The sequence below is a fragment of the Lagenorhynchus albirostris genome, chromosome 14, assembly GCF_949774975.1.
Source record: "Lagenorhynchus albirostris chromosome 14, mLagAlb1.1, whole genome shotgun sequence".
Taxonomy (NCBI): domain Eukaryota; kingdom Metazoa; phylum Chordata; class Mammalia; order Artiodactyla; family Delphinidae; genus Lagenorhynchus; species Lagenorhynchus albirostris.
In genome coordinates this window covers 17,588,518-17,604,499 of record NC_083108.1, presented here as the reverse complement: position 1 = coordinate 17,604,499, position 15,982 = coordinate 17,588,518, and the positions used below count along the sequence as shown (strand labels likewise).

Sequence of the window (15,982 nt, the reverse complement as noted above, 5' to 3'; positions counted from 1 at the left end):
CAGTAGTTGTGGCGTGCAGCCTCAGTAGTTGTGGCACATGGGCTTAGTTGCTCGGCGGCATGTGGGATCTTCCCAGACCAGGGCTCGAGCCTGTGTCCCCTGCATTGGCAGGCAGATTCTTAACCACTGAGCTACCAGGGAAGTCCCTTTTTGTTGTGTTTCTTATTGTACCTTCCAACTGCCCTTTATTTGTAGCACCATTCATCCTACGTAGTAATTTCATTATTCATTAGTTTTGAGTTGCATGACTAGAAAATCGTCTTATTTATCTTTGTATCCTTAGTGCCTTGCACAAACATAGGTAAATGTGGAATGAATGAGTTAAACAGAGGAATGAAATTCAGAAAGTCTTGATTTTTTTTTTTTTACTTCATATTTTGTGTAGTGTAAATTGATCTGTACTGCTTATGCAGCTTAGGTTCTTAAGCTGTAGTATGGAAATAATATTTATTTTCTACCTTCCTTTAAACACCATTTATTCAATTCAGAGCAGAGGTTTACACAAAGGAAGCAGAATTAGTGGTAATTCTGGAAATAATTTTTGAAAGAGCAACCACTTGAGATACTTCTTGAAGTTTGAATAGAAGTATGACTTGAGTGGCAGCAGTGAGAATGAGAAAGAAGCATGATCCTGGCATAAGAAATGCCAAGGTACAAATGTCTGCAACTGCATGGTTCTGGAAGGCACAAGTGGTTTAATTTGGTTTCAGTAGAAGATGCAGGGTTGTGGTTAGACATGGAATTGGGGGAGTCAGCAGCAGTCTGTTTTGGAGGCTGTTTTGTGCTTTGCAAAGAAGTCTTTGGGTTATAAAATGCTGTTGAAACCTCTTAAGCTGGAAAGGAACATAGTCACATGGGAGGAGGACTGAGACAGAAGATAGACCATTTAAAGGGACTTAGTGTAATTTTACGAGTGAAGAGTTGATTAGCCACTTAAAATAATTTTATGAAGATTTTTATGTTCTTTGTTCATTCTGCCAGGTACTCTGATACGCATGGGGTTACACAAGATGAGTAAGGTATAGTTCCTTTAGAGTACAGGAAAATGTAAATACATAAAAGAACTAATTAGATAAATATAGCCAAGGCTTACAGGTTTGTGATATATAGTACAGAAAATGTTATGGGAACTGGGTTCATTGTGGGCTAACTTTCCCGGGAGAATTAGGGTCTTGATGGAAGAGAAGGGATTGGAGTAGAGCAAAGAAGAATATTTTGGGTAAAGAAATAAATAAAGGGATTAATGGGTGAGGGAGTGTGGTTATGGTGCTAGAGCCTGTTCGTTATAGCTGGAAAATATCTGGTATCAAATTGTAATGGGCCTTGAATGTTGTGCTGAAGGATTTTGTATTTTATCCTAGAGCATTATTTTCTAATTATGAAAATAATACATATTATATACACTTTAAGAAATATATGGAAATATGAAGAAAATGTAAATCTGATATGACTCCATCACAAAAAGTGGTTGCTATGAACATTTTCATGTATTTCTTTCCAGTGTTTGTCACTGTGCTCAAATGCATACTTGGACATTAAATAAATGAAATCAGAATTATACTCTGTTGTATAGTGTGTGTGTGTGTGTGTGTGTGTGTGTGTGTGTGTGTGTGTGTGTACGTATGTGCACATATGTAATCTTATCTCACTTAAAATTGGAACATGGGCATTTTGCCATGTGGTTAAATGTGCCCAGGAAGCATGATTTATAGTGATTACAATATTTATTACATGGTTATGCTTATTTATTTCTTTATTGTTGGATTATTTAGGTTGTTTTCAATCTAAAATAATGGACACTGTTTCACTGAACGTCTTTGTATTTCTGACTATTTAGGATAGGGTTCTAGAAATAAATGTACTGGATCAAACAATCTTAAGGGCTCATGCTGTATTTTGCCAAATTGCTCTTCCAAAAGACTCTCTTTAAATTCATGCCTGCAGTGTGTGGGTCTGACTTTCATTGTACTCCTGGCTAAGTATTTTTTGTGTGTTTACTGTTTGCTAATTTTATAAGTGGTATCTGTGGTTATTGTTATTTCCTCGACAATTCATTTGAGTAGGTTTTCCCTTATATTCCTTGACTATTTGTCTCTTTTACTGTGAATTCCCCTTGACCTTTATGGTATTTTTCCCTTTTCTTTTGGTATTACTATTTTTTATATAGATTATAACTTCATTAGGCCTATTTCTGGCACATTTTTCTTCCTGTTTCTTACTTGCCTTAATTTTTTATAGTGGTGAATTTTAAATTTAAGTGTGTTTGGCAGGTCCTTTCTCATCTTGAGATCTAGTCACCTATACTTTGATTTAGTTTTAATTTTGTATTTTCCATTTCTCTTAATAGCCCATGATAATGGCAGTGTTTGGCAGAAGAGTGACATAATTAGATTTGTTCTTCAGAAAGCAGTCTTGTGGCCTGTGAAGGCTGGATGGGAGTAAGGAGAGACTAGGGGCAGTGACGTCTGTTTAGAGGAGAGGAGATAAGGGTCTGAACATAGTGATGGTGGTGGTGGGGATAGATTAGAAGAATGATTCTCAACCAATGATTTGGGAGATGCAGCAGGTTTAGTGGGAGGGTGGAGATTAGGACAGATGAAGTACAGGGTTCTATGGGACATCCAGATACAAGCAGTGGGAATTGTAGGATTGAAACTCTTTCAGGAGCTGGTCTGGCTGGTGGTGGAGATTAGGGAGCCAGCTGCATATAGGTGATAGTTCTAATATAGGAGAAAGAATGAGTTTTCAGGGCAGCTGACTGAGAAGGGTGGTCAGAACCAGAAGGCTCATTAAGAAGGTGTTCTCTGGGAAGCTCTTTTTATACTTTCTCTCTCTTTCTGTCTCTCTTAGCAAAATCAGCAGTGTCAGAGATTATGGATATGGTCAGAGGTACTGCAAAGAGATTAACGAGGAGAGGGACTGAAAAGTTTCCACTGGATTAGTCTACTACTTTCCTTAAATGTGGCTAAAAGGGGCAGTAGACTGGGAAAGAAATAGAAGAAGGAACATGGTCAAAGGATAACACTTTTAAAGACTCTAAGTAGACTTGAACATGTTCTCTATTGAGGGAAAAGATTTTATGGAGAGGGAGAGATTGAAGGTAAAGTAAAAAAGGAGGAATTTGATGGTGCAGCAACTTGATGAGTAGCTGATGAATGCATTATTCTTTCAGGTGGAACAAGTAGTATTACATTGCCAGAGATAGAATTTGCATATAAGTTATTGAAACAATTTTTAATCTGTCCTATGAGTAAAAAGACTCCCTACTTCAATAATTAACTTTCATTTTCTTTTTTTTAAAAGATTAATTGACAGTCTTATAATTGTTTTAGCGTAAAGTTCTTCTAATTGTTTAAGTTCATATCTTTTATATGCTGCTGATTGGCAGAGTTAGTGTGTCACTTTTAATGATATAGATACCTAAAAAGACAGCTTAATAAGCATTTAAATCCCTTTGATTATTTATTGTTCATTAATGAATGCATGAAATTAAATACTTTGAATTATAGCCATCTTTTAAAAATATTTGTTGCAGGGAAATTTACCTAAATATTCTCATAACTCCCTGATGGTTCAAGCAATAAAGACAAACCTAACAGACCCGGACATACATGTGCTTTTCTTTGATGTGGAAGCGTTGATTATTCAGCTCCTGACTGAAGAAGCCTCTAGGCCGAATACTGCGCTTATTTCCCCAGAGAATCTGCAAAAAGCATCTGGCGGTTCAGACAAAGGGGGCTCTTTTCTAACTGGAAAACGAGCAGCAGTTCTCTTCCAACAAGTGAAAGAAACTATCAAAGAGAACATAAAGGAACATCTCCTTGATGATGAAGAGGAGGATGAGGAGATAATGAGACAGAGGCGGGAAGAAGGTGATCCCGAATATCGGGCCAGCAAATCTAAGCCACTGACCCTGTTAGAATATAATCTGACTATGGACACAGCAAAATTGTTCATGTCCTGCCTTCATGCCTGGGGTTTGAATGATGTTCTGGATGAAGTCTGTCTTGATCGCCTTGGAATGCTGAAACCCCACTGCACAGTATCGTTCGGCCTCTTATCGAGAGGGGGTCATATGTCACTGATGCTTCCTGGTTATAATCAGGCTGCTTGTAAACTATCACATGGGAAAGCAGAAGTAGGAAGAAAGCTGCTGGCGACGGAGGGAGTAGGAAAGGGAACTTACGGAGTGTCCCGGGCCGTCACCACACAACATCTCCTGTCTATCATATCTTTGGCAAATACCTTAATGAGTATGACCAATGCAACTTTTATTGGTGATCATATGAAGAAGGGCCCTACCAGGTGTGACCATGATAGTTTGATTTTATTCTTATGTTTCAAAAAAAAAGAAACCTGTTTTATTTTTGTCACTTCTTATTACCTTTTTGTGGGGGGTGGGGCGCTCTACACACCTTGGCATTTTTGTGTCATCTCAGTGTTTCCCCTTTAAATTTTAAATACAACATGCATGACAAAATATAATCAAATTGTACAGTTTTATCTATACTCAGACATACTTAGTAGCTATTTAAAAAAAACTTAGAATGAGGGAGTAGGTCAGAGTTTAGCTTTAACAAATCATAGACTAGCTCTTCAGTAAATATAATCTTAGATTGTATCTATTTACAGTTTGCACTAACATTTAATTCAAATTGTATATTTGGCTAAAATGTGTGACCCACGGTGATGAATGGTAAGTGTTCAGCGGCTGGCTTCAGCATTTTGTGAGAAGTATAGTCAGAATTTCTCTGGGAAAAGAGGAAACAACTTTTTAAAGTGCAGGAGAGTATTCTTGTAATATTTCTACATATTTAACCTGAGTTGCTATTTCTCATTTTCCAGAAGTCATGAAGACAACTTTTTAAACTCTGGTTTTATTATACTTTATTGAGAGCCGACCACATTTAGGATTTTTAAAAATCTAACGTACTAAAGTAGCACTTACCTAGTGTCTGGCTCTGTTGTAAGCACTTTACAGATGTTATCTCCTTAATGCCCTTACCCCTATAAGGTAGGTACTTTTATTATCCTTTTGCTACAGATGATAGAGCTGAGACACAGAGAGGTGAAGTAACTGGCCCAGGGTCACACAAGTAGTAAAATGGTAGGGCCGGAATTCAAAAGGGGACAGTCTGCCTGTGGAGTGGAAGATTTCTTAATGCCTTATTACCTTTTTCAGATTGTAGGGCTGAATTTTTTGAAACTCAGTATATTGTTCCATAAGTTCATTTGGACCCATGATGTGGGGTGGGCTGAAATATCAGCATGCTAATACTGAAGAATGAAGGGTTAATTATGATATTTATCTGTCAGTGGTAGTAGATTAAAGTGTTCATAAATATTTCTTAAACTAGTTTAAAGCATAAACTGTAGATGTAAAATTTTTACTTGCTATTTGTTAATCATTTAATTTTCTGTATTAAAATCTGAAATGGAAAATGTTAATAGGTACAAAACAAAAAACCCCTATCTTTTTGGAACAGCAAATTGAAAATGTTCTGTTATGTGTTTCTTTTGCAATTCATTTGGAACTAGAAAGCTTAATATTTTAAATGGCTCTGGAATTATGAAACTATGAATGTGTGTATATACATGTATTTTCTTCTTCTTTTTAAAGGCCACCTAGACCAGGCACCCCAGACCTTTCTAAGGCAAGGGGTTCTCCTCCAACTTCCAGTAATATTGTGCAAGGACAGATTAAACAAGGTAAAATTAAATCTTATTAAGTAATTGACATGACATTTCAGCTCTAGAAACTGAAGAGGCATAGCTAATGTATAATCATAACATTTTGTTTGTCTCAGATTGTTAAATAGAGAAAAGTTGTTATATTCCAGATGTAAATATGGATAATTAAGATGTTAGTTAAAAATAAATCAGATTTATTTAGAAATTGATAAATGAGCGTATTTCACATAATTTTATTGTACTGTCTTTGGCCTAATTTTTATGCATTAGGGGCACCTTAACTTGACAACACTAGTGCCTTAATGTGTGTATCTTGAGTCTATAAGTTATGTCTATTTTTTAAACTACATTTAGAAATGTTTAAATTCATATTTCCATACTATAGCTATTCTTGTGTCGTTTGCCAGTAGTTCATGCATTGTAATCCACAGTGGAAACAGTTTCTTTTTATTTAGTCATTATATACTTTAACTTTTTGTTCATAGCTTTTGTTTTGTTAGGGGATAGAAGAAAGATGGAGTTTTTCTTCCTTTATTTTCTTTTACACTCATTTTAGGACTTGACAAGAGAGTTCAGGGGGGAGTCACTTCTGCTTAGAGAGCTTTCCTTTAGGCTAAGTTGAAGGTTGTGCTTGTAAATGTTGACATTGTAGGATGTTCTTTTTTCAAAAAATTTGTTTAAGGTGTTAAAGAGTCAGTGAACAGTTCCGCAAAATTTGTTTGGTGAACAATAGGCCTCCAACTTCATACCTACAGTTTTCCTCTTTCCTAGAACAAGTCCTCTGCTCTCTTAGCTGATTGTTTGTCCTAACTTTAATATCCTTAAATGGTATACTTGGTTTTTAGTTTTAGGTACTGTGTCGTAGCTTCTCATTATGGAAGATAAGCTATCCCACTCGCTGTGCCACTCCTATCCTTCATTTCCAGCCCCATGTGGTCACCTCTCTTATTCCCCTGTCTTCTCATCAAGCCTTTATACTCATTTTATAATAGTCTATATGAATATATATAAAAGTTTTAATTAGATAACTTTATACTTGTGTATGTGTGAAATACACACAGAAAAGTGCACAAAACAAATATGCAGCTCAGTGATTTTTACAAGCTGAACACCCATGTAACTATATCCCTGGACAAGAAATAGAACATTGCCAGTACTCCTGAAGCCTCCTACATGTTCCCTCCCAATCAGTATACCTTCCTCTTCCAAAGGTAACTACTATCTTGACTTTTAGGAAATCATTTCCTTGCTTTCCTTTATGGTTGTACCACCTAAGTTTAAATCCCTAAACACTATGGTTTAGTTTTGCCTGTGTTTTGAATTTTATATGCGTTCAGTTAGTCATGGAGCGTGCATTCTTTTGTGTTTGGCTACTTTTGTGAGATTTATTAGCGTTGTTGCACGTGACTATAGTTTGTTCATTTTCATTGTTCATTTTATTGCTGTATACTATTCTGATGAATGAATAGACCACAATTTTTTCATCCATTTCTTGGTCAATAGACACTTGGATTACTTCCAATGTTTCATTTTCATAAATAATTCTGCTATGAACATTCTTGTATTTGAATCTTAGTGTATATTATAAGCGTTTCTGTTGTGTATGTAACCAAAAGTGGATTTTCTGCATATATTTATCTTCAGCTTTAATTGTGGATAATGTTAACATGTTTTCCTAAGTGAGAGACATATACATCCATCAAACTGGCTAAGGGGAAAAAGATGGAAATTGTTGTGTGAGCTGGGATATGGATCAGTGAGACCTCTCATATATAGCTGGTAAGATATCCTAGCCAACACTTAATATTTTCCATGTTTTTCACTTTAGCCATTTTGGTATGGCTAGTATATCTGACATATCAGTATTTTCATTCCCGATTAATATTTTTGTGTCCTATTTAAGAAATTACCCTGATATTTCTACTCTGATATGAGGATATTCTTCTTTATTTTCTTTTGGAAGCTTTCTTATTTTACCTTTCTCATTTAGGTCTATAGTCTGCCTAGACCTTAATTTTGTGTATTATGTGAACCAGGGGTCCTGTTTTGATGTTACTTCCATATACCAAATTGGTACAGCATGATTTATTAAAGAGAGGATTCTTTCCCCACTGCTTTGCAGTGCCATTTTTGTCATAAATATAATGTCCTTATATATGGTAGTCTGTTTCTGAGCTGTTTGAGCACTTTGATTTGTTTGTGTATCATTGTGCCTTAATTACTGTAGCTCTGTAATAAGACTTGATATTTAATAGATCAAGTCTTTCCACCCGTTCTTCTTTTTTTTTTTAAAAAAAATATTTATTTATTTATTTTTGGCTGCATCGTTGTTTTTTATTTATTTTTTTAACATCTTTATTGGGGTATAATTGCTTTACAATGGTGTGTTAGTTTCTGCTTTATAACAAAGTGAATCAGTCATACATAAACATATGTTCCCATATGTCTTCCCTCTTGCGTCTCCCTCCCTCCCACCCTCCCTATCCCACCCCTCCAGGCTGTCACAAAGCACCGAGCCAATATCCCTGTGCCATGCGGCTGCTTCCCACTAGCTATCTACCTTACTACATTTGTTAGTGTGTATATGCCCATGACTCTCTCTCGCCCTGTCACAGCTCACCCTTCCCCCTCCCCATAACCTCAAGTCCGTTCTCTAGGAGGTCTGCGTCTTTATTCCTGCTTTACCCCTAGGTTCTTCATGACATTTTTTTTCTTAAATTCCATATATATGTGTTAGCATATGGTATTTGTCTTTTTCTTTCTGACTTACTTCACTCTGTATGACAGACTCTAGGTCTATCCACCTCATTACAAATAGCTCAATTTCGTTTCTTTTTATGGCTGAGTAATATTCCATTGTATATATGTGCCACAGCTTCTTTATCCATTCATCCGATGATGGGCATTTAGGTTGTTTCCATCTCCGGGCTATTGTAAATAGAGCTGCAATGAACATTTTGGTACATGACTCTTTTTGAATTTTGGTTTTCTCAGGGTATATGCCCAGTAGTGGGATTGCTGGGTCATATGGCAGTTCTATTTGTAGTTTTTTAAGGAACCTCCATACTGTTCTCCATAGTGGCTGAACCAATTCACATTCCCACCAGCAGTGCAAGAGTGTTCCCTTTTCTCCACACCCTCTCCAGCATTTATTGTTTCTAGATTTTCCACTCGTTCTTCTTAAAGAATGTCTTGACTATTCTTGTTCTTTTGAATTTCAGTATAAACTTTAGAACTGTTTTATTATTATCACAAAGGCCTATTGTGATTTTAACTTCGATTTTATTGAATTTGTAGATCATTTGGGGGAGAATTATTTTCTTAATGGGGTTCACTCATTTAATCCATCAACTTGATATATCTCTACATTTATTTAGGTCTTATTTAGCTATCATAACCCTGTATAGTTTTCTATATAGAGGTCTTATATTTCTTTTGTTAGATTTATTCCTAGATATTAGATTTTTAAAATACTCTATTTAATATCTAATTGATATTAAATTTCTTCATTTTCTGTACCCCTGATATAGAAATGCAGTTGACTTTTGTATATTGACCTTATATCAAAGAATCTTGCTAAATTCACCTATTAAAGGTAATACTTTTCTGTAGATTCTTTTGATCATATGGAACAACTTTTTTATTTCCAGTATCAAAGGGAGAACTTTTAAGATTTCATAATTATGATAATTCCTGTATGCTTTTACAGATAATTTAAGAAATTAACTCTTCTGTTCCTTTGCTAAGTGTTTATCATCAGTGTATGTTGGATTTTATCATGCTTTTTCTGTATCTATTGAGGTGACTATATAATTTTTTTTACTCTATTAATGTGATGAATTTACAACCCAATTTTGCATTCCAGAATAAAACCAATCTTGTGATGTATTATTATCTTATATATTGTTGCATTTAATTTAATATTTTTTATTTAGGAAAACGTTTTCTTCTAATATTTATGTAAGGTTTTACTTTATTCAAGTTTCGGCAAATGGATTGGGGAATCTTCCTTTTCCATTTTTAGGTAGAATTTGTGTGAGATTGGCATTAATTATTTCATAAATGTGCAGTGGAATTTGCTGGGGTTAGACCTAGAGTTTTCTTTGTGGGGAGTTGTAAAATTCTGGGTTCAGTTTCTCTCATTGTTATAGAACTTCAGATTTTCTGTTTCTTTTTGTGTCAGTTTCATTAAGTAGTACATATTTAGGGATTTTTCTAGTTCTAAATTTTCAAATGTGTTTGCATTTGAAAAGATAACATCTTATCTTTTTAATTTCTCTAGTATCTGTGGTGATGTCTCCATTTTTATTCCTGATAGTAATCATTTGTAGCTTTCTTTTTTCTTGATCAGTCTTACTGGGGCTTTATCAATCTTTTTAATCCGTAGTGCCTTTGTTTATCCTTTCGAATGCATATTTTTTCCTGTTTCACTAAATTCCGCTCTTCTCCCACTTCCTTGGGATTCAATATGCTGCTATTATTAATTTTTTTAATAAGTTTATTTATTTTATTTATTTCTGACTGCATTGGGTCTTTGTTGCTGTGTGTGGGCTTTCTCTAGTTAGGGCGAGCAGGGGCTACTCTTCATTGTGGTGCACGGGCTTCTCATTGTGGTGGCTTCTCTTGTTGCAGAGCACGGGCTCTAGGCACGCGGGCTTAAGTAGTTGTGGCTCGCGGGCTCTAGAACACAGACTCAGTAGTTGTGGCACACGGGCTTAGTTGCTCTGTGGCATGTGGGATCTTCCCGGACCAGGGTTCAAACTCATGTCCCCTGCATTGGCAGGCGGATTCTTAACCACTGCGCCACCAGGGAAGTCCAGTTATTATTAATTTTTAAAAACTTTTTACGATTGATGGTTACTTACTGATGTTGAATTGAAGTTAGAGCAGACATCCTTGCCTCATTCCCAATCTTAGGGATAAAGCATTCAGTCTTTTACTATTAAGTATGATGTTAGCTATAAGTTTTTCTTAGATGAGCCGGATGTTGAGGAAGTTCCCTCCTATTCCTAGTTTGCTGAGATTTTAAAATTATGAACGGATGTTAGATTTTGTCAGATGATTTTTCTGCATCCATTGAAATTATCAAATGAATTTTCTCCTTTATTTTCTCAGTAAGTCCAAGAACATTGACTTCTGAATTTTAAGAAACCTTGCAATCCTGGGGTAGATCACACTTGGTCATGATGAATTATCCTTTTTATAGATTATTGGATATAATTTGCTAAAATTTTGTTAAGAGTTTTTATGTGTATGATCATGAGGGATTTGGGTCTAGAGTTTTTCATTTCAATAATGTGTTTGTTCAGTTTTGGTAACAGGATAATGCTGGTCTCACAGAATGACTTAGGATGTTATCCCTTTTCTTGTGTTTTCTGGAAGAGCATGTGTAGAATTGATACTATTTTTTACTTATTTGATCTGTTTCACCAGTGAAAATATGTGGGCATAGGGTTTTCTTTATGGGAAGATTTTTTTAACTACAAATTTAAATGCTTTAATAGATCCAGAGCTATTTAGGTGTTTTTTTTAATTCATCTTGGGTGAACTTTGGTAATTTGTGTCAAATTTATTGGCAAAAAGTTGTTTAATATTCTCTTATTTTCCTTTCAATATCATATCTGTAGGATTTGAAATGACATCCCCTATCTCATTTCTATTATTCATAACTTATGTTTTTTCTCTTTTTTCCTGATCAGTCTAGCTAGTAACTTAGCAGTTTTGTAGTTCTTAATCAGCTTTGGGTTTCATCAGTTTTTAATGTTGTTATTCTGTTTTCTATTTCATTTATTTCTGCTTTGCTTGTTATTATTTCACTTCTTCTGCTTTAAATTTGCTTGTATTTTTTATTTTTATTTTTTTAGAGTAGAACCTGAGGTCATGGATATAAAACTTTTCTTCTTTCCTAATATAGGCAGTCAGCACTACAAATTTACCCTAAGTACAGCTTTAGTAGCATCCCACATATTTCGATATGTTTTCCTTTTACTTTTTCTTTCGACTTTTTCTTTTATCCCTGGGTAATTTATTATTGAGTTAAATTTGCAAACATTTGGGAACTTTCCAAGGATCTGTCTGCTATTGATTTCTAATTCATGGTCAGATAATATACTTTGTATGGTTTGGATTCTTTGAATATTGAGACTTGTTTTATGGCCCTAAATATGGTCTTTCTCAGTATACTGTGTGCACTTCAGATGACTGTGTATTCTGCTCTTGTTGGGTGGAGAGTTTTATAAATATCAGGTCACGTTGCTTAAGAGTATTCAAGTTTAGCATATATTAGCTGATTTTTCTGCCCACTTGGTTCTATCGTTTAGATAAGGGTATTGAATTCTGCAGCAGTTGTGGATATGTTTATCCCTCCCTGCATTTCTATCAGTTTTTGCTTAATATATTTTGAAGCTCTCTTTATTGGGTGCATAAACCTTTAGAATTGTTATTTCTTACTGATCAACGATGCATTATATATTTCACCACCATGATGGTATTGAATTTGCCCCCTTGGCCAGATCTGAGGATTTTAAAGTTGGAGTGCTTTAATGTTGCTCCTCTCGGAAAAGCCTTGAGTCTTGAGAGCAGCGAAGAAGGAACTAAAAATTGTCTTTTTCTAAAGCATTTACTTAAGGTGATAGATTTAGGAATTTCCATTTAGAACAGCACAGACGCTTGTCTTATAAAGTAAATGAAGGTTAGCAATCTGTACTGAGAATTACATAGTAAAATGCTTTAGGATGGCATTATAAAACTCATTTTCTATTTGAATATTGAAATGTAATATTTCTTTAACATATATTTGTTAAGCACTTTTGTTTTTCCTCCAGACAACTCTATTTGGGGTACAGAGGGATTAGTCTAGTGTATACTGTCTTGAATAGTTTATGTCTATCTAGAAGATAACACACGAACATAACCAATGTAGGGTAGGAGGTGGTGCTGTACAGATAAAGGGCTTTGATTCCTTGACTGCTCTTCAGCAGAGTATTATTTAGTCTCATCTCTCTACTCTGACTTCTTTTACACTGGTTTTCTTTTAAACATTTTCATCTTTCCTTGTGTTTTCTTTTCCTGACTACCACTGTAGCCCACATTGACTCACAATCTATTTTCAAGTTGGATTGCAAACATGAATATGCTTCTTTTCGATAAACTGTCACTTTATGTTGGTTAATACTTGTTCAGCTCCAAAATAATCTATATGGAATAAAGACTTTAGCTGGGAATTGGACCTTTTACAGGCATTTGGGTCTGAGAATAAAAATGATATAAATAGTTTTGCTAACATAATTTCTCATAAATTATTTCATGGGCAAATAATTTCTTCACAAGAAGTTTATTTTGTCTAGCAGTTGGCTTGTTAATACAGTGTTTTACAATAATTAACATTTACTGAGAGTCGTACTTTTTGATAGAGACAGTATTCATTTATTAGATACTTGATTTTGCAGTTTATAAAATATCTCACATGAGGAAGGGATCAGAGATGTCAACCAAGTAAATTTTTGTTCATGGTCATACATCCCTGAGTCTGCCCATGGCTTTAGGGTTTTCTATATTCTGACATATTGTACTTCTCTTTATCAATTCAGTAATTTCACGGCGAAAGTCTTTGGTCTGTGCCTCTTGTGCTTATCTTGACTGTGACCATATGTTTATGTTAATGGTTACATCTTTACTCAGGGGTAGGTGTGGAGGTAAGTCTAGGCAACTTAAAGTTATGTTACATTATTTGCAATTTTATTTTTAAGAAGTGGATCCAATTTAGGTTGTCTAAACTTACAAGTAAGAGGTAGTTGTTCCTAAATTATAACCAATAGTTACTCACCATCCTTTTCCAGGATCTATAGCAAAAAACTAGGAGTACCCATGTCAGGCTAACGAAGAGGCCTGCGAATCCCTTAAAATTTTGTGTTTGAACTTATGTGCCCTTTAAAAAAAATTGCTATAGCTATAATTTAATTGCAGAAGCTCTAACTTTGGTCTGCTTTGGAAGCTCAGAGGGCACGGCTGTTTTTTCTTTTTTGTTCACTGATCTGTCACAAGTGCTTGGAACAGTGGCTGGTACATAGAAGGAGCTCAGTAAATATTTGTTGATTGAATGAATCTATAGATACCTACTCTTTATGCTTCTAGAGTCAATATGTCAATAACTAGGAGCTGAGGCTGTAAGGGCTGACAAGAGATCCCTGCCTTCAGGGAGCTTATATCTAGTGGAGGAGATCCAGAGGAGTGCAGTTTATGATTTTAGCTGGCTGCTTATTTGCTTTTCCTACCAGACTCTGAGTACTTTGAGAGCAGCATCTTGGTCTAATCTTTATGTTTTTATATGCTTAGCTTAGTACCTGGCATGGAGTAGGCACTGATTACATTAATCAAATGAAAGAAAATTTTGATAGCCTTCATATGTCTAATTCAAGTTAGTCTTTATATTATAATTTTATCTTTCACTATGATGAACTCTCTCCACATGGTTTTTATCTTGCTCATTTATTTATTTTGCATGTTAATGGAGACCTTTTACAAAAGGTTGTGTTTCTTTTGGTTTTTCTTTGTTTTGACTCTTTGATTGAAGTTATAGGCCAACATAAAACTACCACTCCCTCTGAACTTACTCCAATTCTAATGTAATCCAGTGGTGATCTAGAGGCGAAGTAGTGTTACTGTATTTTTTAAACATTATCAACACTTTCGTATTTTGCCTTGATGCATATCTGTCTGTCTGTCAGAGTACCATCTTGGGCTGTTTACTCATTCTGATTTACGGTAGCTCCTCCTCCTTTCTCCTTCCTGGAGCTTTGTGTTCCCTTAGTGCCCTTAGCTATTTGTGCCCTTCTCTTACCGTGTTTTAAGGGTATCCTTTTTTCCTTACGATGTTTGGTTAATGATTTATCCTGATGCTTCATGTTGATTTAAAAGATGATGAGAGTGCCTGTCTACCTAAGATAAAAGTGTAGACATAAAAGAAGTTTACAGAAAGGCAGATGTTGCTCTAAGATCTCTATTAGATGGCATACCCAGTGTGGAAGGCCTTTGTATTAAGTACGTGGTGATTGACTCTGTTTCCTCATTTCTAATTTTTTCATGTTTTCTCCTCCTCTATCCTCTCCCTCTCAAAGCTTCATGATTCTCATATAACACTTCAGATAAAGTGATTCATTGTAAAATAATTTTATTTATCTTTTTAGTGTTTATTGAAAAAACTTCCTTTTTCAGCATTGCATTTGGTTTTCTGTACCTTCTAGGTTATCTTTTTTTTTCTTCTGAAAAGTGTATTGAGAGGGCTATTTGTGTATATCTGCCGGGAGGGTAATGAGGTTTAGACCAATATGTAGGGAGCACTTGCTACCAAAAGTATGTTTGCTTTCTTCCCTATATAGATTTTTCATATCACAATGGCGATTGGCAAAAATGGAGCTTAGATTTAGATTTCAAAGGAAGACTGAGGTAGACCTGTTCAAAGACAGAAACCATGGCTATTGTCATTTTGAGTACTTCTATATATGCCATTTAAAGGGAAACCAGAGCATATGTGTGCACATATATGTTGTCACACATGTTTATCTTCATCTGTCTTTTCATGTGAGAGTAAGCCGTTGTGAAGAGGCTCTTAGCTGCAACATTACCTAAAGAACTTTCTCAGGTAAAATAAGAGAACTTGTGTCAGTTCTGTCACCATTTTGAAGCTGTGCTGAGACTATTTTCCCTTGTGTTTTACTGATCCTTAATAAGAGGAGCAAATTGGTAAGAGGAGCAAAAAGTTGACATGGCAGCTTTTCTATTTCAAGAAATTAAATGCTTGCTTATGTTTTATGGTATAAATCTTCGATGTTCAGTGCCATACATAAATTATTCAGATTTATTATGTGTCATTAAATCTTGAGCTTTTTATTATGGTAGTGTACTTTTTTCTTCTAATTTCTATTGCTGACTTTTCTATATGTGGACAGTTTTTAAAGCCGTAGTAGAGTTTAATTTCAGTATTCTCAATGAATTATGAAAACAGTTCTAGATTCTGCAGTTTCAGTTATGAGGTAGTCTGAATAAAGTATTTCTTGATGATGATGCAGAGATTTTTAAAGCATAGTAAATCTGATTCCTTGATTTCTATTACAGTATTTTTTTAATTTTAAGTGCCCACAGAATTTATTAAAGGAAAATGTAAAAGGCTTTTTCTACATTGCAATACCATTTAAACAGGACTCCAGAAATATAATACTCAGAGCATCTGTTTATTTCTCTCATTACAAATAAAGCTATACATATTGAACATTATTCTATTAAGACATATTCT

General features: G+C 35.0%; 1 protein-coding gene across 1 annotated transcript in view; it reads left to right on the top strand.

The window, feature by feature from the left end:
• Positions 1-15,982, top strand: part of WDR7 (WD repeat domain 7) — a 374,300-nt gene that overhangs the window by 106,451 nt on the left and 251,867 nt on the right. The window contains exons 16-17 of the mRNA XM_060120872.1: positions 3,536-4,305; positions 5,621-5,709. Coding sequence (XP_059976855.1) covers positions 3,536-4,305; positions 5,621-5,709 — 859 coding nt within the window. The remainder of the gene's footprint in view (positions 1-3,535; positions 4,306-5,620; positions 5,710-15,982) is intronic.